General features: G+C 44.9%; 1 protein-coding gene across 8 annotated transcripts in view; it reads right to left on the reverse strand.

Moving 5' to 3' along the window:
* Vps13d (vacuolar protein sorting 13 homolog D) overlaps positions 1–24,639 on the reverse strand; it is a 243,477-nt gene that overhangs the window by 87,942 nt on the left and 130,896 nt on the right. For all 8 annotated transcript variants that reach the window (XM_047517550.1, XM_047517527.1, XM_047517519.1 and 5 more), the window contains 10 exons: positions 22,696–22,819; positions 21,491–21,726; positions 17,624–17,732; positions 14,859–15,022; positions 13,849–13,957; positions 11,610–11,789; positions 9,799–9,915; positions 8,893–9,042; positions 2,224–2,373; positions 1,094–1,190 (listed from right to left, as the gene is read on the reverse strand). In XM_047517550.1, the coding sequence (XP_047373506.1) occupies positions 1,094–1,190; positions 2,224–2,373; positions 8,893–9,042; positions 9,799–9,915; positions 11,610–11,789; positions 13,849–13,957; positions 14,859–15,022; positions 17,624–17,732; positions 21,491–21,726; positions 22,696–22,819 (1,436 nt within the window). The remainder of the gene's footprint in view (positions 1–1,093; positions 1,191–2,223; positions 2,374–8,892; positions 9,043–9,798; positions 9,916–11,609; positions 11,790–13,848; positions 13,958–14,858; positions 15,023–17,623; positions 17,733–21,490; positions 21,727–22,695; positions 22,820–24,639) is intronic.

Genomic DNA, 24,639 nt, shown 5'->3' on the forward strand with positions numbered 1-24,639 from the left:
AAATTTAAAGTAAAACTTCTCAAGAAGGTATCAAAATAGAATGGCTACCTGGCCAGCAGGCTTTCAAGAGGCTGTTGAATACAAATAAACACTGGAGCTCCAACTCACAGCATGGAACAGTCAGGATCTTGCTCTTGATCACAAACATTTTTTTTCCTTTCTGTGATGTGGGGGACTGAACCCGAGGCCTCATGCATACTAACCACACTCTACCACTGAGCTACATCCCCAGCCAATTCCAAATACTCCTTAAGCTTGATTCTAAACCTAAGATAAAAAGAACAAAAAATATTTCCCTTATACCGTGTACACATACGTATACACTCCCAGGGACGTTTCCCCTCAAGTCAACAGGGGCAGACACACAGTCTCTTTCTTATCGTTTCTTCAGTCTCAATGTTTCGTTTAGGCTTTAAAAGGCTGAGCATTACTGACATCTTTCTAAGCTGTTATGTACAGCCCTGAAATATCCACCTGAAATAAGCAGGAGAAAAGACTAGAGTGTGGAACCTAGCATAAAGAGACAACAGTTAAATTACTCTGCAGAATTGCTGGAAATTTGTTTTTCAATAGTTTATTTTACTTCCTTCTCTAAAGAAGAGAGTAAAGTAACTAAAAACTTTTATAATTACTGTAATGGTATGGATGTCAAAAGTCAATGAATTGAGGTCAATTTTTTTTTCCTCAACTAAGCCCAAGGAATTGGCAAAGGGATTTTTGATTCTTGATCCCACATCTTTTCAATAAGAAAATGTCAGGAGACACAGTGACTTGCTAAATAACTAACATCATTTCTGTTATCTTGGAGCACACGAATCAAAAACTACCAAGCACAGAGGAACAGTGTGCTGCTGCCCGGGGCTTACCATGGATATTCCAGGACACCAAGACCTGCCAATAGCTGCCTAAGTCATGGATGTAACCCAGATAATCAGCAATGAAACACTGAGACACAAACCCCTGCTTGCTAGTTCAGGCTATCAAGTGGAAAACAGCTTGGCAGGCACCCAGGAGCCACCTATTTTCACAAACAGACTAAAACAAGCCATCTGTGGGCCAATGACAGATAGAAATATAGGATATTTAACTTTACCTGATTCTGCCTGGTCATAGCCAAAGAAACTTAGCAGCTTGAGAAGAAGTTTCTCCTCGATTTGTACTGTGAACCTCTGGGCTGTGACCATCAGATGCTAGGGAGAAAGAATTTCTGATTTACAGGGTGAACACCAAGGGAACTTGCCCCTGCTCCATTAAAAAGGCCCCAGGAAGCCAGGCATGGTGGCACCTGTCATTTCCTAGTGACAGAGGAGGCTGAGGCAAGAAGATCACTGGAGCCTAGGCCTGGGCAACACAGCAAGATCCTGTCTCAATTAAAAAAAAAAAAAAAAAAAAAAAAAAGGCCCAACGACAAGACCTAGTTTCCTTACACCTGTGCTTTAATAAGTGCCAAATCATTTCTGGCTTATCTCTCTCTACCTGTAACAATTAACGAAAAACCCCAGAAGATGTTTAGTGGATAATTAAGTCACCAGCCTGTTGCTTGGCTCCTAGGGCATGGGGGCTTGTGAGTGAGACTGCAGTTTCGGATGCCCTGTGCCGTGTGAACCTTGGGGTAGTCTGCTCAGACAGATGGCAGCCTGTGTAAGGAATTGCATGACTGGCCTGTGGCTGAGGGTTGTAGGCAGGCTTGGTACCATCAGCACTCATGAAAAAGGGACAGAAAGATGGGACGTAATGTTCTACTCAGCTCCCATTTTTCCAGTTTGCTGCTAGAGCAGCTAGCTTAGGTTTGGGGATCGTTCCAAGGGATCGTTTCCACTGTCTGCGGTTAGTAAACAGCATGGCACCTTAGAGAGCAGGACGTGCGTCCCAAGGTCAGACCCCTTCCAGCTCCTTCCCACTATCTCTGAACTATTCTATTTTTGATAACAGATCTGACTAATCTAGAAGATTCTACACATTCCTACAGAGATTTCCATCTGATGAAAGAAGATGCTGAACCCTTGGACTCAATACTATCAAGCCATCACCTGCCAGGTCACTGAAATATGAAGTGCCAAGAAAAGGAGTTGCTGCACATTCCCCTCACCAGCCCGCTCGCCACCCGTGGCTTAGCCCTGGAGAACTGCTACCACGTGCAGGCTGCACGGCTGCTTGAGACTTGGCTGAAAGACAGCCCGTCCCCCTCCCACGCGGCATCGCCCCAAGCTCCCCGCAGCCCACCTTGTAGATGTTGGTCAGCGCACTCTTACTGGGGAACTTCACCGCGTTGACCTGCACCGAAGGGCCAGTCTCGATGACCTCGTTCTCGTTGCTCAGGGGAGTCACATAGAGCATGAAGGGCTGAGTGGTGCCAATGAGCTGATTGTCCACCTGGGACACGAAAAGGCAGCAAAAGAGAAACAGACCAGATACTCAGTTTTCATTTCCACCTGCAAGTGGTGCCTCCTAAGATGCACTACTCAGCAAGTCATGAGCTGGCCAGTGCACCCCTCGAGAGCAGGTGGAAAGGTGCAGGTCTGGCCGCAAGCCAGTCGGAAGTAGTGCAGTGGTAACAGTAAGGGAGGCCAGGCCTGACCGGTGAGTGCTTCACTCAGAATGGACTTGAAGTTTTCTCACATGAGAGAATGCGCCATGTTGATCAGTTTACCTAGCCATTTCAAGACAGATATGTATTTAAAAATCGTGTTGCACACAACATGTACAATTCTTATTTGACAACTTGAGAAATTAACTACAGAATTGAAAATAAAAATTCACAAAAGTATCAGATGAGTACGGGCACCAAGCGCCAGGCCAGTCATCTCACACACTCAGCCCTATCAAATCACATAGCACCAAGGACGTCACAGCTACTCCACCAAGGGCTCTGCCCTAGTCCTTACCAAAGCCTACAGCACACCTGCCTCATTTCACAGAAGACGCAGAAGAGAGGGGCCCTAGCTTACGCTGGTCTGTGACAGAACCAGAACTGGAGACCAGGTCTGTCCCAGCCCAAGGCCAATGCTAGTACTAGTATTCCTCTCAAGTTACAAACAGGTAAAGAGAAGCTCAGAGAAGCTTCCTGGAGTAAAACTACCTGCTTACCTTCACACACCTGGTAAGTAGAAGGACTGGTATTAAGTGCAGAGTTCCTGGCACTGACATTCTGCCCCTCCGTGACTTCCCATGGGTTTCCACCAGCAGTGCTGTGACCCGGGCTGACTTCCCTCCCACTGGGGTAAAGCGAGAGGGGAGGGAGGGCTGTGCCCACCTGCACTCTCCCCCCAACGGTGCTCTCTACACAGCAGCCACAGTGATTTTCTTTTAAAGCATAAATCAAGTCAAACTCCTTCTGTGCCACCCTTCGGTGGCCTGGCTTACCGTTAGCATAAACCCAGACTTAACCCACAGCCTCCAGGCCCCGGGATCAGGATGCTACCACTCTCCAACCCCACCCCAGGGTCCCTGCAATCCGTGCACAGGCCTCCCTGTTGTTTCTCAAACGTGGGCGAGCCCCGCTTCCTCAGGGTCTCTGGACTGCCTGGAACCGCTTTCCTAGTGCCCTTCTCTGTGGTTTGATCCTTCTCTCCCTCCAGGCACTAGCATAGCTCTCGCGTGCTTGGGAAGACCTTCCAGGCCACCTGTCAAGCAGCCTGCCCCTTCGCTCCTCCACAGCAGTTGTCATGGGATGTCACTGTTCATTGCTTATGTACTGGTGACTTCCTCCCCAGTTGTGAGCTCTGGGAGAGCTCTGCAGTCTGTGGTCACAGCTGTGTCTCAGAGCCTCATACAGTGCAGACTTCCTCAGTGAAGGAACCATGACCCACCTCACCCAGCACTGAAATGACAATAATGAGCTCACCTATCCTGCCCTCTCCTTTGTCCTTTCCCACACAGGGATTGGGTAAAGGACATACAGGTTAAGTATTCCTAATCTAAAAACCTGAAGTTCAAAATGCTTCAAAATCCAAAACTTTTTGAGTGCCAATACAATATTACAAGTGGAGCATTTCACATCACGAAACATTATACATGCACAAAAATATTGTGTAAAATTACCTTCAGGCTATGTGTAGAAGGTACACACAAAGCAATGAATTTCATGTTTAAACCTGGGTCCCAGCCCCAAGAAATGTCAAGATGTATATGTAGATATTCCAAAATCCGAAATACTTCTGCTTCCCAGCACTTTGGATAAAGAATACTTAACCTATACAAAGCATACTCAGAATTACTAATTCTAGTTTCATTCTTCACATTAGATTCAATGCACCCTAAGAACAGAACATATATTTTCTATTAGAAAAATTTCTTTTTCATGGCACCATCACATAGTAAGCCCTCGGGTCTCCTAATTCCCATGATTTCCAGCACACATCGGAGTAAGAGGTATTATGATTAAAATTGTGGGGGGCGGGCCTGGGATTGGGCCCAGAGCCTTGCTCATGCCAGGCAAGTGCTCTACCACTGAGCTACATGCCCAGTCTTCAAAAAAAAAAAAAAAAAAATTATTTTGAGACAGGGTCTTGCCCAAATGTGATCCTCCTGTCAAGTCTCCTGAACAGCTGGGATTAGTGGCATGGGCCACTGTGGCCAGCTTAAAAAAAATTCTTTTTAAGAAAAATATAAACTATAAATAACTAATAAAAGGATCTTCTCCAAAAAGTCAAAAAAGTAAGAAAAAGAAAAAGAGCTGCAAGATGATAATTGTCCACCTGCCCTCAAACAACAGAATGTGATTGGCTTGAATCGTCTGTGATCTGTGACAGGCAGATTCTTCAAGAAGAGGTCTGGCATGTGTGTTTGGGGAGCAGAGGCCGCTGGGCCTAGCAACAGCTGCATGCACCCAGTAGGAATGCTGGCCAGCCACGTGGGAAGCCTGCAGCTGGGCCGTGGGTCCTTCTTACGGAAACGTTTACCAGAACCCGTTTTGTGGACGTGCTTCACCCTTGGTGGAGGCTGGAAAGGATTCCAACCACGAAGTTACAAAGAGATACAGGAGTTGTTCTGACAGGATGGTAATAGAACTCTGCCCAAAATCATCAAAATCAACTTTTTTCAGAACCTAAAATTAATCCAAAGTTTGCAACAATCCAAGGAGCATTTATTCAAGAAAACAAGCTAAAAGGAGGTGAGAACAAAGTTCTGTGGCACTTCACTGATTTTATTCCCATTGCTGCCTCCCAGGTCCACAGGAGCCCTGAAAGGCAATCACTGACACGACAGCAGCCAACAGTCACTGGAGGAGCCAGAACACACCCCGCCCCCCACGCGCACGCCCCCCCCCCATGTGCAGGCCTAACTCAGAATGATGCAGCCTGTGGCTTGTCTGGCATGTCTCCTGTCTCTCTCCTTCTAGACACGGGTAATTGGCATCCCTGCACCCACCCTGGTACTGGGGATTGAACCTGGGGGCTCTACCACTGAACTACATCCTTAGTCCTTTTTGGTTTTTTTGAGACAGGGCCTTGCTAAGTTGCTGGGGGTCTCACTAAATTGCCAAGGCTGGCCTTGAACTTGTGGTCCTCCTGCCTCAGCCTCTCAAGTCACTGAGATTACAGGTGTGCACCACCACAGCGTGTCTCTTTTTTGTCCTTATTAGACTGGTTTGGTAGCAGTTTACTAGTTTTATTGATCTTTAAAGATTTTCTATAGTGATTGCTGATACAGCCTAGTTCACCGATTTCTGCTGTGATCTTTATTGTTTTCTTTTTCCCCGCCCCCAGGTTCTTAAATGACAACCGAGCCCTGTTTGGAGAGCCTCCTGGGCTTCCACCGGCGCTCAGTGTGGTAGCGCCTCACCCCGACTCCAGCCGCACTCACGACGCCCAGGGTAGAGGGGCTGTCGACACCCAATTCAAAGTACTTTCCAACTTCTGTTTGGATCTCTTGTTTCACTTATGGGTTATTTAGAAGTACATTAGTTTCCAAATATTTGAGGAAACCTTCTCAATCTTCTTCTTTCTGTTATTTCTACTCTAACTTCCACTGTGGTCAGAGCAGATACTGTCCATGACTTGAACCGTGAGAACAGTTTTATGGTCCAGAATGAGGCCAGCTCAGTCTAGTTAGTTGACAGTGCTGTACAAGCAAGTACATCTTTGGTGATTTTCTGATTATTCTACTAATTATTCAGAAAGTGGGACTAAAATCTTTGGCTATAACTTTTTCTCTAATACTTTGTTTCTGTTTCACACATTTTGAAGCCGTGAGTAGGTCTATCAATGCTCAAGTCTGTCGTGTCCTCTGGAACGATTAATTCCTTTATCATCTGGAAATTGCTTCTTTAACCCTGGTGAAGTTCTTTGCTGTGAAATCCATCCGCTCTCACTTCCCTGTGACTGGTGTAAGCATGGTCAACCTTCTCTGTCCTTTTTCCTGTGAAGCCATTCGTGCGTTTATAGTTTATAGTTCAGGTGCTTCTTGTAGGCACCACATGGGACGAGCTTCTTCCCTCCATCTGATCATCTACCTTCTGACGGGTGTTTATCCTGCTTTCGCTTAACTGACACTGTCAGGTCTGAGCCTCCCGCTGTGTGTGCTTTCTATTCATCCCAGCTGTTCTTTCCCCCGTTTTCTGCCTTGTTTTGTATTCACTGTTTTTTATCATCCCATTTTATCTCCTTTGTTGGATGAGTATTTGTTTTTTAACTCTGTTTTATTATTTCAGTGGTCACTTTGGGCTTTCCAAATCTTATCATTAATGTATCAGTCGATGTTCAAGTGACATCTTACCAGCCATGTATGAAAAGATTATAATATTCTTACATTTCTCCCTTTACCCTTCGTGCTACTGTCTTTATACATTTTACATATTACAGATGCCAAAAAGTGTTACTGTTTGGTCTAAACAATCATCTTTAAGAGAGTTAAATAAGAAAACAATTAACGTTCCCTGTGTGGCCCACTTCCAGGTGTCCTTTACTAGTGTCAATTCACATTTTCCTCTGGTGCCATTTTCCAACTACCTAAATGATGTTCTATAACATCTTGAGGAGGCGCAGGTCTGCTGGTAATGAATTCTTTTAGCTTTTCTTTGTCTAAAAACATCTTCACTTCACCCTTGCTTTTGAAAGACATTTTTGCTGGGCTCATAATTCTAGAATGAAAGGTTTGTACCCCGCTTTCAGAACTTTGAGGATGCTGCTGACTGAGCCAGCTGCTCCTTCAGGCATTCCTCTTAGGGCTTCTCATTTCCACTACTCCCAACAAGAAGATCTTTGCTTCTCTGTACCTAGCATGTCTTCCTCCCTCCAGTGCCTCCTCACTGGCGTTGAGTGACTTGGTTACGAGGAGCCTATGTGTACAATTCTGTCCCTCAGTGGTGGCAGGAGACTGGTTTTGGGATCTCCTCCATACACTCAGATCCAAGGATGCCCTTGTCTGTTCTATAAAATGGTATAGTGTTTGCATATAACCCACACACAGCCTCCCACAAACTTCAGATCGCCTCCAGATTACTTACGATGCCTCATATAATGTAAATGTTATGTAAATATTTGTTACAGGGTGTAGTTTAGGGAATAACGACAGGGCAAAGTCTGGACTAATTTAGTAGACTATTTTTTTTTTTCAAATATTTTTGATCCTAGACTGTGGAATTCTCATACGTGGAACCCCCAGATGTGGATGTGGTCTCCTTCATGGCTGTGCAATTCCCATTTCACTTTAATTTCTAAAAGATGGAGCTTTTTATATTTTCCAGGTCTCTACTTAACTTTTTGAACACAGAGCACCAGTTACATTAACTGGTCTTCTGGAAACTCCATGTGTTAGCTCTGGGTCAGTTCTGATGGATCATTTTCTTATCTCCAAGCGTGCTTTCCTGCTCCTTTACACAGCTGGAAATTTCTGAAAGATCATCAGACTGTAACTTTTACCTTACTGGGTTCTGGATATTTTTTGTGCTCCAAGAAATCTTCTTGAGCTTTGTCCAGTGATACAGCTAATTTTCTTGGAAAATGGGTCGATCTTTTCAGAGGTTCCCTTCATGACCTGCCAGGCAGGTCCAGAGCAGTGTTCCGTCCAGGGCTGCCTCACACTCTTCTCAACGGCCCACTGAATTCTTAGTTTTCAAGTCTGGCTGGGGGAGCCAGCGCCTGTGTGGGGAGCAGACCCTGCCTCCTCCCACCCTTCTGGTGGGCAGTTTCCTCACTGCTCAGTGCTCTGCCTACGGGGACCCTGCAGCACCTCCAGGGTTTCTTCCTGCAGCTCTCGCCTCCCACACACACTGTCCTACACACTTAGAGCTCTGGTGTCTCTGGACCCTCGCTCAGTCCTGTTTCTTCAGCTCATCCACTCTGCAGGGCTCTGTCGCAGTCTCTTCTCCAGTGCCGCCACCAGGAAACATCCTCAAGGCTACTGTAAGCCAGGGCGACCACAGAGCGCACCTCTTTTCTATCCCACCTTGCAGGGGTCACTGTCCTTTGTTGTCTGATGGTCAGTGACCTGAAGCTCGTCTCCTTCTTTTATTTGGATTTGGAGGTTGTTTCGGGTAGGAGAGTAAGTCTAGTTCCTGTTATTCCATCTTGACCAGAAGCAGAAGTCCAGTTTCTTTGTTTTTTCCCTACAACAAACCAAAATTCCTCCAAGTGATAGTTACATGAGTTTTATTTCTTTTTTCTATTGGTAAGATAGAAAACCACGGGTCACCTTCCTCCACGCACGCTGATTTATCTAAGTCATTTCTGCAACCAGCTACCTGTGGCATTCTGCTATATAGAAAGATGAATCAGCAAGACAAATGAGACAATACAGGTGAACACGACTGCTTCATAGGATTTCTTCTGAAGGTCATAATTAGACATTTCCTCCAAAACATTACAGTCTTTAGAACAGTGACTATCAAATCTGGTTGGGTGTTTGGCATGAAAACAAGAAGACTGACAACTCTGGGACTTCTCTGCTTACCTGTACATCCTGTATGCTGAGTTCAAGCATGTGACTTGTTGCCAGCTGTGTATAGTGGACATTGATTCCCGTAAGACTTGCAAAGACAAGTTCTTCTGGGACTTTATTGATTAAGGACACACCAATTCCACCTTCTAACCTCACAAGCACCTGAAAGGAAATCAAGATATGATCCATCGACTTTCAGTATAGCTAATGGTAGCCAGGCGAGTACGAGGAAACGAATGACTTGAAGCCCTTTACTCCTCCCCTCTGAGCAGAAGGACACTACTGGAAAGAGTCCTGTCATTCACCCTTTTGGCCCAAAGCTGCCATCTCACTAGAAGCCTTCCCTCCCCAGGCAAAACTCCAGAGTGAGGTGACCTCCACAGGGCACTCAGCACCCTCTGCATTGCAGGAATGTAAATGTGACCTCTCCTCCCTACTGGGACACGGGGTCTTACTTCAAGGCACGTCCATGACAGCTGACACAGTGCTTTACACACAGCTACTGAGATTGAAAAAAACAACTGAGCAAGGATCAAGTGAGTGTGCTCCTTCATTATCGTCCAGATTCCTCTTCCCAATGCCCAACCAAGGAGAGGGGAAGAAGATGCCAGAGTCAACCAGAGAAAAAGAGAAAAAAATCCAATTTTTCTTATTCTTTACCAAAAATCCTACTTAAATTTAAATCACTTCACTTCCTTTTTTGTTCCTTGCTTTAGCAACATTTCCTACATTCTGATTACACGTGATCATCACACTAATGTTAGCCGCCACATCAGAGCCCCACCTTCGTGTTATGATAAAGGCATACTTGGCGAGGCAAATCCCCCATTTAGAATTCAGGTAGGGCAGAAAGAAAACAAAACCACAGAGCAAACCTCTCAAAAATCGATGATTAAGAAAACAAAATTTAAAACTTACTTCTAATTCCTGCTCTGTATCTGGATTCCTTAGTTTCTGTAGCTCCTGTTCAGTGACAGGAAGTTCATCCACCTCACACGATGAGCGGTCACTTTTCCGCTGGCAGAAATCTGTTATCTAAAGTCAAATAAGCATCATAGGAAGAGGGCTCACACTTCCACTCTAACCCAGACCACCACGAGGCCAGCAGTCACTGCGCCCCCGGATCCTACAGACGCCAATGGCTCCAGTGCAGGGCCATTGGCAGGAGTGGGTGTGGGGGCAGAGACACCAGGGTTTAGGAAGCTGTCCAGGACAGAGTGAATCAGAGTCCGCGACTGACAATGAAGTGTTGACAATGAAGCAAACGTGCTTCCCAGTATCCCCAGAACCTTCGAGCTGCAGACCTGGAGCGCCTTGCACTGCAGGTGGTCTGCAAAGCTGAGACCTCAAGACCGCTGCATGCACCTCCACCTGAAAAGGAGCCTGCTCTTTTAGAGTGCTGCCGTGGATTATAACGTGAACCCCGATGTCCTGCCTCGGGGAGCTCACCATCACTTTCTGACAGCTTTGGTCCTTGCTTGCTAACTACACTATGACACATGAAATCCACATCTCTAGCCCAGATCTCTCCCTTGAGCTTCAGACCCACATTTACAATGACTTTGGACATCTTCATGTAGATAACCTACAACGATAATAACGAACAGTCCCAAGCTTAACTCATTATTTCCCAACAAGCCTGCTCTTCATTCATCTCGAGGTGACCTGGGGGACACCTCCTTGCTGCCTAAGTGGGAATTCTGGAGGCGATCCTTGGCTCCTTCCTCTCCTACCTCCCACAGTTGGTCAGTCGCGGACTCTGATTCACTCTGTCCTGGACAGCTTCCTAAACCCTGGTGTCTCTGCCCCCACACCCACTCCTGCCATTGGTTCAGCTCAGGCCACTGTCACCTCCTCCTAGCCACATTACTGAAAGAACCTCCCAACTGACCTTTATCTGCCTGCATTTTGCTCCGCTCCTTTCCACACTGCAGACAGAATGAGTTATCTACAATGACTTCAGAGCCCCGACTCCTATTGATTTAGAGAACGCACTGAGCTATCAGCGTCTCCCCAAGGCTCTTAATGATCAGTCTTAATGATCAGCCTCTGTTCCGCCAGCCCTGCTTCTCCCCAGATTCTCTGTGCTGGAGGGACTGAAGACCACTCCCTAACCTGTGGACCTTCACTAATCAACTTCCCAAATACATACTTTTTATGCTTATTTCTCATTGACTGTCTGACCCCGCTCCAGAATGAAAACTCTGAAGACAGGGAATTCTGTCTCTTTGTTCAATGGCAGAGAGCTCTGCCCGGTTCTGCAGCTGCTTGGTAAGCTGCTCAGTAAGCGCCTGCTGGATGAACATGCTCCTTGCTGAGGGCACGGCCCTCGCACCCCTATGGCAACTCCTTGCAGTCACCACAGGTGCCCCGCTCAACCCTTGCTCCTCCTTGTAGGAATGCCCCAACCTCCGAACCAGGAACACAACGCTCTCCACGCGCCCTCCATGTCTACCCTCACGCCACACAGCGTTCTAACTGTCCGCTTAGGGGGCTCGTGTCTTCTTACTGTTAATGCTTCCAATACATCGATTACTTAAATATTAGTTATATTTTACTTCTACTTTATTTTTTACAATAGCAACTTTATAACAGGGCCCACCCCATTTTACAGTGATGAAGACGCCATATCCTTGCACCTAGCGTCAATATAAATACTTACTGAAGGACTAACCAGGGAGAGGGGGAGAGGACATGAGTTTCATGTCAGGTGCTATGATAATTATCACCTGGAGTGCTCTGGTCGGTCCATCTGGGATGACTCTGATGGATAACATTCCAGAACCAGGTCTCATTTTGTGGTTAATAAATTGTTGCTCAGGTGGAACTGGCCCCAAAAGTTCCACAGATGTGTCAGGACCAAGAACAACTTCAGCTCCATCAAACAATCCAGAAAGTCCTCCTTTGGCCTAAAACACATTGAAAGGCATAAGAAAAGGCAAAGGCACAGACCCTAATGACACAGGTGAAACAAGTCACGAAACTCGAATTCTCTTTCAGAGGGTCAGGTTGGACCTACAGCCAAGTATTTACGATTTGTTCAACATTATAGATGAAAGCAGGGTTATGTAAGTAAGAGGGAAAGCTATGCTGTATGAATTTGGGGAATGAAATACATGCATGTAGTAAGAGAGAATTCCATAAATGGAGTATATTGGTTTTGCAATAACTTCTAGTCATAAAAAACACAACTTTTAAAAGTAGCCATATCTAGTTATGTTCTTTTGAGTATTCTCATTAGGGCTTGTGTTATGAAAATAAAACAAAAACTACTATCATCCAGCTTTCTAATAAGCAAATGCTAGAGTTAAAACCTCCCTAAACAGGCCTGTGGCTGGACAGCCAGCTCCAATGTTCAAAAGTTGGTGCCTCTTCTAAAATGTAACACAGCACAAGAAACATCACCCAACGCCCAGTTAGGCAGGTCTTCAGAGAAAACAGGTTCCTTTCGTGTTCCCCACACAGCACGCAGGTCTACAGGACAAGCCTGAGGGAGCAGAAGCAGGCTGGAGACAGGCACAGAAACTGTCTAGACCCTGCTGATTTTTAAATACTGAGTGATGAACAGGAAACCTGAACTGGGCCTGCAGGACAGGTTCCACAGAGACTGCAGTAGGTTAGAAAGGGGACACGCAGCCTCATAAAGACAGGCCAGAAAAGGCTTTAATGCCTTCCATTACTCTACTCAGCATAACAAGGTTGAAACAAGCTCATTTCCCTAACCAAAACACACTGCTCTGCTGAATACTGCTATTATGGGGTCATTCACAAGCAGAAAATGATGAAAAAGACTCAAGGAACAACAAACACCAGAAAGGGATTTGGGGGAGGAAAGCACTCCAAAAGAAGCGGAATTACATGGACTTTAGAAACAAACTAAAAGTAAAGTCAGGGTCAAACCCAGAACCCACCAATTATAACAAGACCCCCCTTTTTTGCCTCTACCAGTCTGAATTGTATTGCTAATTGAAAATCACAAATCCATTCCAGATGTGTGCTTCATATAAGTAGGCAGCTTGCCTTTGATGAAAAAAGCTCAGGGCGATGGAGATAAAGAAAATAAACCTTAGCGAACGCAGTCAGAGGCTCCTTGCAGTGGTGCACATGCCCCAGACGGCAGTGTCCCTGACAGGACAGACCAGTGTCTATCAGGCACAATCCAACACTTCTGCACGAGGGCCTGATGTTCAAGTCCGTACTGCTTGGATAAAGCCCCAGGCAGGGACAAAACTGCACCGGCCACACTGTGGTTCAGCTACGGCTCACACGTCCCGGACGCCTAGCTTCCTATCTGTTCCTCTGAGAGCTATGGTCTTGTTCCCAACCTGGAGCCTCCTCTGGCAGAAAATGTAAATTCTTTTCCAAGCACATATTTGCTCATAAAGTACCTGGGAGTCTAGTATGGGACAGACTGACTGAGCTGAGTACACAGGAAATGGCCTAGTAATCTTGATTCTGACATGTGCTATAACAATTAAATGCTTATTTGGGTACCACAAAGAATGCAGGAATAAGCAGGATCAGGGGCACATGGAGCCCAAAATGACTCACTGTCTCCTAGAACAATGTATGGACCCTTGTCACTATTACACTAACTTCACAGATCTAAAACGAACCCACCTAACTCAGTGGTGGGCTTTTAGCTGATAATTTTCTTTACTTCTTGTAAAAAAGACATAGGTAATCAACATCAGAGAAATAGAACCCAGAGAGGTGGAGGGAAAAAGTCACAGAAAGCCCTTCTTGACACACTGGCTGTACGCTACCTTCAAGAACATCTCCTGTGCACACAGGTGCACAACGAAAATTCTCAACTGTCCTTTAACAAAAACAGAATAAGAAAACACGCACTGCTCTGTCATTAATTTTTCCCACTGAACAAGTTATCACGTACAGCCCGGTTGAGACCCTCTGTCAAGGAAGCCTCAATCCCTGTGTGCGGTAACAGGGGGCATCGGGACTACTGACCTGGACCACCAACCCATGCAAGCCACAGGTCAGTTTTCCTTCTCGGAAACTCCACGTCTGAGTCGTGCTTCGCCTGCGGTCGGGCTTCCTCAGCATCAGCGGCTCATATCTGACAGAGAAATGCAGTGAGATCCCTGGGCGGACAGCGTCTGGCCTGAGAAGTGAGTGGTAGGCTTTGCGCTTCTTCCCTCCAGGACCCTCCACCCGTCCATCTACCAGGTGCCCAGCTTCAGCCACACAACAGTAGGAGCCTCTCAATGCGGAAAGCAACAGACGGGGTGTGAGGGATGAGGCCTTCAAGATCCATGGTCCAGCCTCCTGCCTTCTGGCAGGATAAGCCAGCGTGCCAGGTGGGAAGGGTTATATGCTAAATACATTTAAAATCTTCTCGCAAGTCTTTTCCCATTTTATTTCTAAGTCCTTTTATTGTGTTTTAACTTCTAAGTCTTTTTAGAAGTAAATAAGGTATCAACTGAAAATAAACATACCAATTTCATGGAGAAGCTAAGGCACAGGCAAATAAAATAATTTATGCAAACTTAAGTGAATTTGAATCCAGGGAGTTCATAAAAACACACTTGTGTAGTCTCTATAATTATATGAAAATTTTTTTTTAAAGTATTCACTTCTAGAAAGTAAGAGTGGACTGGAAGTTTGGGTGAAAGAAATATTCACTTTTACAACATCCTTTTTATGATTTGACATTTCTTAACCTGTGTGGGTATCATCATCAAATGAAAAGTTTAATACTCATGTTTGAGAAGCTGACAGGCTTCTGTCATTGAAGAAAAATGCAAATATAAAAACACAAATTACTACAAGAGTTTACATAACTATTTTTTGTTATGAATTTCCTCTCAGTCTGAATTTGAAAGCAATGAGCTTAATCAAAGGTCACCTGGAGGCACAAAGATGTAGCTCAGTGTGGAGCGCATTCCTCGCATGCACGAGGATTGGGTTAGAGCTTCAAAACCACATTAAAAAATAAAAATAGAAATCAAGAAATCCACCTGTTGTCAGTTACAGCAGCGAGACCAGCGATGTCCAGGATGGCAGAGCCCTCGGTGGAGCGGGTGGCCGAGGGCCTGTTGGGGTTGTGAGGCACAGAGGAGCCTTCATGGGCCAGCATTCCAGTCCCCGTCATCCTCCAGAGCTGAGAACGCTTCCCTGGTTCCTGTTGAGCAAATACACATGAAGACAGGGAGAAGTTCCTTGCTTTAAGAGCTCCTGCAAGGGCTACGTGCACATGTCAAAGCTCGACTAAGACATTTGCACACTAATGCTAATTCAAACTCTCACTGCTGTCCATCTCCAGTTGCACCTAGGATGAAATGCGCTAAACTCTTAAACCAACCAAACTAAAATTACAAATACTGCAGATTTTTTTAAAAATTATTCTGTTTACAGACCTAATATCTTTTCCTTTTAAAAAAATTAGAAACAAATGGCTGGGAAGTGCTCTACAAAGCTATACTGCCATGATGTTGCTGTTCCAGACAGTGACCCTCAGGTGCCCTTACCATAGAGAAGGGTTCAGTTATGTAAAGAACATGACCGTCTTGATAGCCGATAATTGGTAACCCGTACAACTTACAGACAAAGGTCCTCCACCCTTCCCCAATGCTCATAAAGGAAGCCTACCATATTGATCTTTTCCAATTTTTACAAGTTGATTATATTCAAATGCTAGTTGGGTGAATTCAAAGGTTATACTAGGCTAATTTCTGTTCATTCCAAGTATTTATTTTTCCTTAGGAATATTTAAAATAGCAAATGGGTTTTCAGGTCAATCATGTAAGTCTACAGAATCCATTTTATACTAGGAGTGATAATACTTATTGAGACTTTACTATGGGCCAGAGATTGGTCTGAGGGACTTTCATGCAATAGCACATTTGACCATGAAAATAATCCAGGGAGGTATATGCTGTTACTATCCTTACTTAAAGATGAGGACATTAAGGCTCAAAGAGATGAAGTAACTTGCCCCAGGTCACATAACTAAAAGGTGGTAGGGCCAGGATCAGAGGGATTGGAGTCTCCACAGCCTCATGCCAGAGCCAAGGCTTACAAGCTCTGCTCTGCTGCCTTTAACATACCAGTAACACCTCTACTCCAGTCACAATGTCAAGATCACATACGCTCCTACTAGTGAGGAGCACCCCAGAACCACACTGTGGTCCTGTGGATTCACTCACAAGCTAGTATGTGCTGAAAGACTGCTTTTACATTCTACATTCTACAAAGTAGAAACTACCTGTATGTAGAGCGAACACCAGAGTCAAAATGCTGGGGTTTGAGTACCAGAGGCACAGTTTACGATCTAGGCAATCTTGGATAAGTTACCTAATCCTCTCTTAGAGCCTCTGTTTCCTAAGAGGGAAATCAAGGCACATCTTATAGTTGTTGAGGTAAGTGTAGTGACTACTCGGAGTATAGAATATACCTGGCACAGGGTATGGCCTCCATAAATGCCTGTGATACTATTCTCATTACATGTCTTGATACAGTACTTTATGTACATTATTCAAGTTGATCCTTTTTAAACACATGGGAGGTCAGTAGAAAAATGGTTAGAGAGTAATGGGAAATACCAAACATCATCTCTTTTACCGGATGAGCCAGGACTCAAACCTAGAAAGGTATCAGTGCTTCCTCCTGGGGGCTGCCGGCTCTCGAGTCTGGGAGAAAATGAAGCGCACAGCAGTCCCCACCTCGCTGCCCTCGGGCCTGTTTTTCGCTCACTACCCACAGCACAGATCCACACAGGAAAGCATGGCCAATATCCCACAGGTGCTGCATGAACCAAAGCACATGACCAGTGAGATCAAGTTCTCACACAGGTGTTCCTCTTAGCCTGGCCTGGTGCACAGAAACCACTGCAATTTCCACTTAAAAACCTGAGACACGAGGTCCTTCTTCCAGTTCCCCTCCCCTTTCCCTAATAATCTAGTCTCAAAACTTTCAGATGGGACAGGAAGGCAGAAGTCCACAGGGGCTGTGTGTGCACCGGGGGTGGGGGACGGGCACGCGGGGTACGAGGGTGAAGTAAAGTGGCCCCTTACACTAGAAAAATCTGTCAAGAGCTGCATAACCTCAAACCCAAACCAACAGCACAGAAGCCACACCAGGGCCTGTGGCACCGAGCTGATGTCCTCTGTCAGAGGTCTTTTAACCACAGGACTTAAACCATGCCGACCTTCAGGACACGTCCCACAGCTCTGTGTGTTCCAGGTGGGACACCTCATGGTCTCTCTCCCCCAAGAGTGGCTTCCGTACCTCTGGGCTTCTAGACTTCAGTCGTCTTCAACAACTTACAACCAGTCTTTCTGTCATTTTAGGTATTTCTGGCCAAATTTTACTGCCTTTCTCTCTAAATCTAGGTCCATCAGCAGAAACTTCAAACTGACGCATCTTTTTCTTTTTATCGTGATTTACCAGAAAGCATATGAAAGGGGAAATTCTGTCAGTATTATTTTTTTTTAAATTCAGCTTAAGATTAGCGAAGTGTTTGAACAGAAAAATAATGAAAAAAACAAATCACAAATTCAAGGATTAAGTCGTCCAAAACAACGCTGAAGGTGGCAAGGCCTGGAATCCTAGAGTGGGAGTCACAGCGCAGTGCAGATCCTGAACTGGAGCCCTTGGCACTCTGCTCCCTGCCTGGAGCATGATGCTCAGCCTCATCTGTCAAACACTCTGCACTAGCTGAGCTGAGCACCTTCCTGGGCTACGAACCCTGCACTCTAAACCCCAGACCTGAGCACTTACTTACCTTCTTCTTTAAGATGACTCGCTGCGTCTTTGGTGAGACATCCAAGACGAGCTCCGCACAGGTGATGGCCTTGTTGGAAGACCCAGGCCTTCCTGTCCCCTCCTGCAAACTGGGATTGAATCAATAAGTACACACATGCGTGCACACTCACATCACTGTCTTCAAGTCTTCATAAGCTAATGAGTGACACCTCCATTAAAGGAAAAAAATGTAATACAGAAGAAAAAGTCTGCTTAAGAAGGAGGATTGGGGCTGCATGTTCTCCTGCACTGGTCAAGGATTCATGTGTAAGAAGACATCCACTGACGTTTATCCCGCCTCTGGTGAATTTAGTGGCTTAAAATTCAGACATAAAGGATGACTACATATATTTAGAGGCAAAAGAAAAAAAGAAAGCAAAAAACCAAAACCAAGACAGACATCCTTGGGACCAACATTTACTCTACTCTGCCAGCAAAACATGAGCATCACGATCAGCACCCTGGCAACCCCAAGTCTTGGCAAGAAACCACAAGTCCCTCGGGGATGAAGAGAAAGCAACGGTCCAGAATCACTGTCCTCCAACTCAGTGATCCTACACTCCTCTGTGGCTTAAAAATCCTAAGCTTTATGGAATGAATGCTGCAGCCTCGCTCCTCTGTGGCGTGTCTGGAGGAGATTTTATTTAGATTATTTGCTTGTTTCCATTAATCCCTCTGATCACAAAAGGTACAGAAAATTCAGAGTTAAAAATCAGTCTTCATGACATCAACACCGTAAGTGATAAGAAGAAAAAAAAAACAGGTAAGATTTCATGGAGTTGAAAAACTATTGTCCTTCAAAGGATATCATCAAAAAGTCAAAGACAACTCACAGAATGGGAGAAACATCTGCAAATCATGTATCTGTCTGATAAAGGACTGGTATCAGATGTACATAAAGAAAAGACAAACACCAATTGTAGGGTGAGCAAAGGGTGTTTCTCCAAAGGGCTACTAAGCACATGAAAAGAGAAGAGACACTACTAGTTATTAAAAAATGTACAACAAATACACATAATCAAAAAGGAAATGGAACACAAATCAAAACCACAGTGAGATGCCACTTCACACCCAGCAGAATGGCAGAATACAAAGAAAAGAATACACAAACAGCACCAACGCGTGGGTGAGGAGGTGGAGAAACCAGACCCTTGCCCTTGCCCCCTGCTGGTGGGAACGCACAATGGTCCTACACTGGTCCTACAATGGGCAGCTCCTCAAAAAGTTAAACACAGCTGCAAACAATGTGGCACAGCTGGGAGCAGCTAGGGAGGCTGAGGCAGGAGGATCGCAGGTTCAAGGCCAGCCTCAATAACTTAGCTAGAAACATACGCTAACCAGTCTTCACTCCATTAACCCAGCATCCACACTCACAAAAGCAACCCAGTGAGACCCTGTCTCTAAAAAATAAAAAGGGCTGGGGGTGTGGCTCAGTGGTTAAGCCCCTCTGGGCTCAATCCCCAGTACCAAAAAAAAAAGTTAATCCCAGAATTACTCTCAACACAGCAACTCCACTCCTAGGTATTAACATGAAAGAATTACAAGTAGGGACTCAAACAAAGTCACGTACAGGCATGTGCAAAACAGCACTGCTCACAAGGGCCAAAGGGTGGAAACAAGCCAAATGCTCATCAGCAGATGAATCAAAAGAACACAGCACACACACTCACAGAACCCAATATTACTCAGCCACGCAAGTACTAGACACTTTTCATAAAAAGAATGAAGTACTAATACAGGCCACAAAGTAGCTGAACCTCAAAAACAAGCTACGTGAAAGAAGCCAGACACCAAAGGTCACTTATGTGACCTCATTCATGTGAAGTACCCAGAAGAGGTAAATCCACAGAGACAGAAAGCAGATCAGCATTGCCAAGGCCGGGAGGGGAGGAGGAGGAGGCACTGACGGATGGCTGCAGGATTTCTTCAGAAGTGATGGTCAAACATCAAAAATGTATTAAATGCCACTCAACTGTTCACATTAAAATGGCTAATTTCATGTTACGTGAATTTTGGCTCAATTAAAACAAAAATAACAACTAATGGAGCCTTTTCTTCCATTATTACTTCCCTCCAAGAATGCAAAGAAATAGTATCAAAGATGCTCCCAAGAATGGGTCAACCACTTAGCAAACCAAGTGCCCCGAGTTCTGCCGTCAGAGCCTGCGCACCAGGTCCCAGGTGCGGCTCTTCCTGTCTGCGCCATGTCACTCGACCACTGTGCTCACTAGCCTCCACCAGGACTCCTCAGTGAAGGAGCTCCATAGCTACTGGAATTCACAGAACAGAAGGGAAAACACACCCAGCAACCAGAGTGAGAACTGGTTTCTCAGACACTAAACCTTAAGCAGGTCACACTGTCAAGTGCCATAATCTTTAAAAACAAATAATCAACAAGCAAACAAACATCACTGGCTCAATTATAACAAGATAAACGCCCCAGCCCCGTAGTTACCAAAGGGAACTGCAACAGACCAGGGAAAGGCACTCTTTCTGCTCTGCAAATTCAATTCACAGTGAGTGAAATCTGACCTCCAGGCAGATACAAACATACGGAGACTGTTCTGTGGGTCCCAGGTACCCATAAGAATCTCATTCTGAACCACAATCATGCAGAACATTGTGGAAAGGAATATGACTTTCAACGTTCTATTTAAGTTGTTCATATTTATAATGCTAAAGATTCAGCTATTTCCCATTTCTTCACAGATAAACCTCAAACGTGGCCCTGGACCTTCGGCACATTTTCGCCTTGGTAGAATGACTACTTTTTGAAAATCCAGTGCTCTGAATTTTGTATGTGCCAATCAAGAGCAGATTTGAAAGAAGCTTGATAGTCTTCACCTGACTTTTCTCAATACAACTATTCCAACAGTTCAGATTATAATTCTAAGGCAACTGGAATTATTGTGAAGTTAAGCTAACACAGTTGGCTCTAGATAAACACTAAGACTTAGGTGTCTGCAGAAGCAGCATTCTCAATGGGGAGGGGAGTCAGAATCAAGACAAAGAATCAAGAAGATTAGTCAGTTTCAAATAAAGAAAGGGGAAAACATCTATTATAATCCCAGCAACTAAGGAGACTGAGGCAGGATGATCACATATTTGAGACCAACCTCAGTAATTTAGTGAAACTCTGTCTCAAAATAAAAACAACAAAGGACTATAGAAGTGGTTCAGTACTTAGTTCAATAATCAGTACCAAAAAAAAAAAAAAAAAAAAACAAATTGGTGGCGTGGGGGTGGGGAAGTACCAGGGATAGAACTCAGGGGCACTCAACCACTGAGCCACATCCCCAGCTCTATTTTGTATTTTATTTAGAGACAGGGTCTCACTGATTTGCTTAGTGCCTCCCTGTTGCTGAGGCTGGCTTTGGACTCTCGATCCTTCTGCCTCAGCCTCCTAAGCCTCTGTCCTGGGTTCTATTCCTGAGCTTCCATGTGCCACTGCACCTGGCTCCAAAAAATATTTTTAAAAAGGAAGAAAGAGGCAAACAGGCTGACAAGTAGGAGAAAGTTAAAGAAATACATACAATCTAATTCTTCGGTACAAGAAGAATTTAAGATAAAAGAACAACTCACGGGAGGAACTGTTACTGGGCTGGATTAATGGGAGTGAGCTTTCCAAAGAGAAGAGTCTTGCCTCTTGGGATGCATTTTAAGCTAACTGAAAGACAAGGATTTAGACTAAATGACCTCTCAAGTTAGACCCTAAGTCTAGGATTTGATGAAGTAGAAAGGAATCTTTCTCTGTACTTTGGTCTCCTGAGAAACTGCTTAAAATTTAAAACCAGTAAATAATTAGAACCTTCTGCTTTACAAGAACAGTAATTTAATCCAGAATTACCCAGAGAATGTATATGTAGCAGCAATGTAAATGAAATTTTCATAATAAAGCTGTCGGTTATCCTGGAAATCATTCATGTTGCAGCTGATCTCTGAGGAGCCAGCCCCCTTCACGGTTAGCGTGATGAATGGTGGCAGGGTGGGTTCGTCCCAGGCATAGTCCAAGGAAGTCATGGGCTTTACTTCAGTTCGGAGCCTGGGTTCAGCAACGCCATGCTGTGTGAAGACAACGGGGACCTGGAACAATAAGCACAGAGGAGAGGACTTTGATCCAGAGTGAGTGCTTCTGAGGTCTCAACTTCAGCTCCTTCCCAGAGAAGGGCCCACAAGGAACAGGCCCAGAGAGGCCCGACACGGCACCTCCTCCAACACCTCGCTGATCACCTCACACACTCCAAAAGGCCACTAACGGATGGACCAGGGCTATAGCCCCCTGGATGGAGAGCTTTAAGAATCTCAGCCAAGCTGGCCACAGTGGCACACGCCTATAATCCCAGTGGCTCAGGAGGCTGAGGCAGGAGGATCGCAATCTCAAAGCCAGCCTCAGCAACTCGGTGAGGCCCTAAGCAACACAGTGAGACCCTGTCTCTAAATAAAATACAAAAAAGGGCTGGGGTGTGGCTCTGTGGTTAAGTGCCCCTGGGTTCAACCCCCAGGACCCCCAGCTAAAAAAGATGATTTGCCAAAATATCTAGAGGAAGCAATTCTAACCTTCTAAGGGCTTCTTTTCTCCCCAATCCCCTGTGATATACACACAAGGGAATAATAATCTAGGAATTTGGTTTAGAAAGTCACATACTATAAGACATTTTTATTCATAGCAATTTAAAATAGAAACTAACAATTTTCATTTTGGCTTTGCCTGTATGAGTTATAAAATGTCCCATAACTAAGCAGCAGTAGAAGTGCCCGCTCCACTGTTGCTAGATATTTGGGCATCTCATTCCTTTCTCTGCCTGGATGGAATGTCTATAGAGCACGTCACGACAACCAAATGCTCGAGTCAAAGTTAGTACGGGAATTAAAAGGTTACTTCTGCTTGGACAAGGCTGCTTAGCAGTCCAAGGGACCAGCAGATACCACCTCCTGATGCTAAGAACCCCTCAGGCTGAGGAGCTGTATGCAGTGTGCTGTGTCGTAAAGGCAGCACACACACCACCCTCCTGCAGGTGATGCAGCCCAACAGATCTCAACCCCACTTGGTACCTTAGAAAAGTTGTCAATTCGGAAAGGAGGGGGTAACTGATCTGTGTCACTGAAGGAGATTCGATACGTGGCTCCTCGGAGAGTAATCTCGACTCGCAGGAAGAAGCATTTCCCCAGGGTATCCCTGCAGAAGAAGGAAACACAAGAGGCTCAGCAGGAGACAAGCTGCAGTCACTTGCTTCTCATGCTGCACCATCAGTACTACAGGACCCACGGCCTGCTCCTCAATCTCACTGAAGAAGTGGAAACTGATAACAGACACAAAGAGCGGATCTTCTAAGGCTCTCACGTCTTCAACGTTTACTAAGGGCTATTCCTCAGAAAGAAGAGTTGAGAAGAAGGGCGTGGACACAAAGCACATGTGATGTTTATACTTAGACATGTGACTGGGGGGTGTGGGAAATGCATCTTAACGTAAGGATAACAACTGACAAATGAAGAAATGAGAAAATTAGAAAAATCACCATTTTACAAGCACTGACATAATAACTGATTTAGGTAAGAACCATCACGTTTGAGTGAAAGGTTCTCAAGGAAACAGGATATTCAGTCTTATGTGATCCCCGGGAATATTCTCCTTCAGAAAAAAGAAAAGGTAACTAGGACAGAGAGACGTGGCAGACACAAGCTTAACCAAGTGATGTTCAAGCCTGGCAACACCAGCAACAGGACCACATGTCGCCGGCCTCCCGAGGTGGCATGTGACGGGAGGCACCTCACAGAGGCAGTGCTGTCACCACAGATCTGGACCCAGATCTACAGACACAGCAAACTATTGTTCAAATGCAGAGAACAGGAGGTCCTACAGAAATCTTCAAAAATGTCAATGCCAATCAAGAAAAAAAGGGAAAAGTGGGGCTACTCCAGATTGAAGGACACAGGAGGACACGTCAACCAGGCAAGGCAAACGAGCACGGACGAAGCAGGAGGCATCACAACCCAGGCCTTAAACTGTGTACTTCAGAGCAACAGTAACAAAACAGCATGGTATTAGCACCAAAAGAGACAGGCAGACCAACGGTGCAGAATAGAAGACACAGACAAACCACGTAAATACTGTCATCTCATATTAGACAGGGATGTCGAAAATACGCATGGGAGAAAAGATAGCCTATTCAACAAATGGTGCTGGGAAAGCAGTAAAATGAAACTAAACCCCTGTCTCTCACCCTGCACAAAACTCATTCAAAGTAGATCAAAGACTTAGGCCTAGAACAGAGACCCTGCGCCTAATAGAAGAAAAACTAGGTCCAAATCTTCATCACGTTGGCTTAGGACCTGATTTCCTTAACAAGACTTCCAACACGCAAGAAGTAAAATTAAGAATCAATCAACAGGACAGATTCACACTAAGAAGCTTTTCCTCAGCAAAGGAAACAATCAATAAGGTGAAGACAGAGACTACAGAACGGGACAAAATCTTTACCACATGCACCTCAGATAGAACAGTAATCTCCAGGATATATAAAGAACTCAAAAAAACTTAACACCCCCCCCAAAAATAATAATAACCCAATCAATAAATGGGCCAAGGAACTAAACAAACACTTCACAGAAGAAATACAACTGATCAACAAACACATGAAAAATGTTCATCTCTAGCAATTAGAGAAATGCAAATCAAAACTATGCTACAGGGGCTGGGGTTATGGCTCAGTGGTAGAGCGCTTGCCTAGCATGTGTGAGGCACTGGGTTCAATTCTCAGCACCACATATAAATAAATGAATAAAATAAAGGACTGTCAACATCTAAAAAATTTTTTAAAAAAAACTGTTCTAAGATTTCATCTCATGCCAGTCAGAATAGCAATTATCAAGAATACAGCAATAATAAGTGTTGACGAGGATATGGGGAAAAGAGGCACTCATACTTTGTTGGTGGGACTATTTATTAATTGGTGCAACCACATTGGAAAGCAGTATGGAGATTCTTCAGAAAACTTG

The sequence above is a fragment of the Sciurus carolinensis genome, chromosome 1, assembly GCF_902686445.1.
Source record: "Sciurus carolinensis chromosome 1, mSciCar1.2, whole genome shotgun sequence".
Taxonomy (NCBI): Eukaryota; Metazoa; Chordata; class Mammalia; order Rodentia; family Sciuridae; genus Sciurus; species Sciurus carolinensis.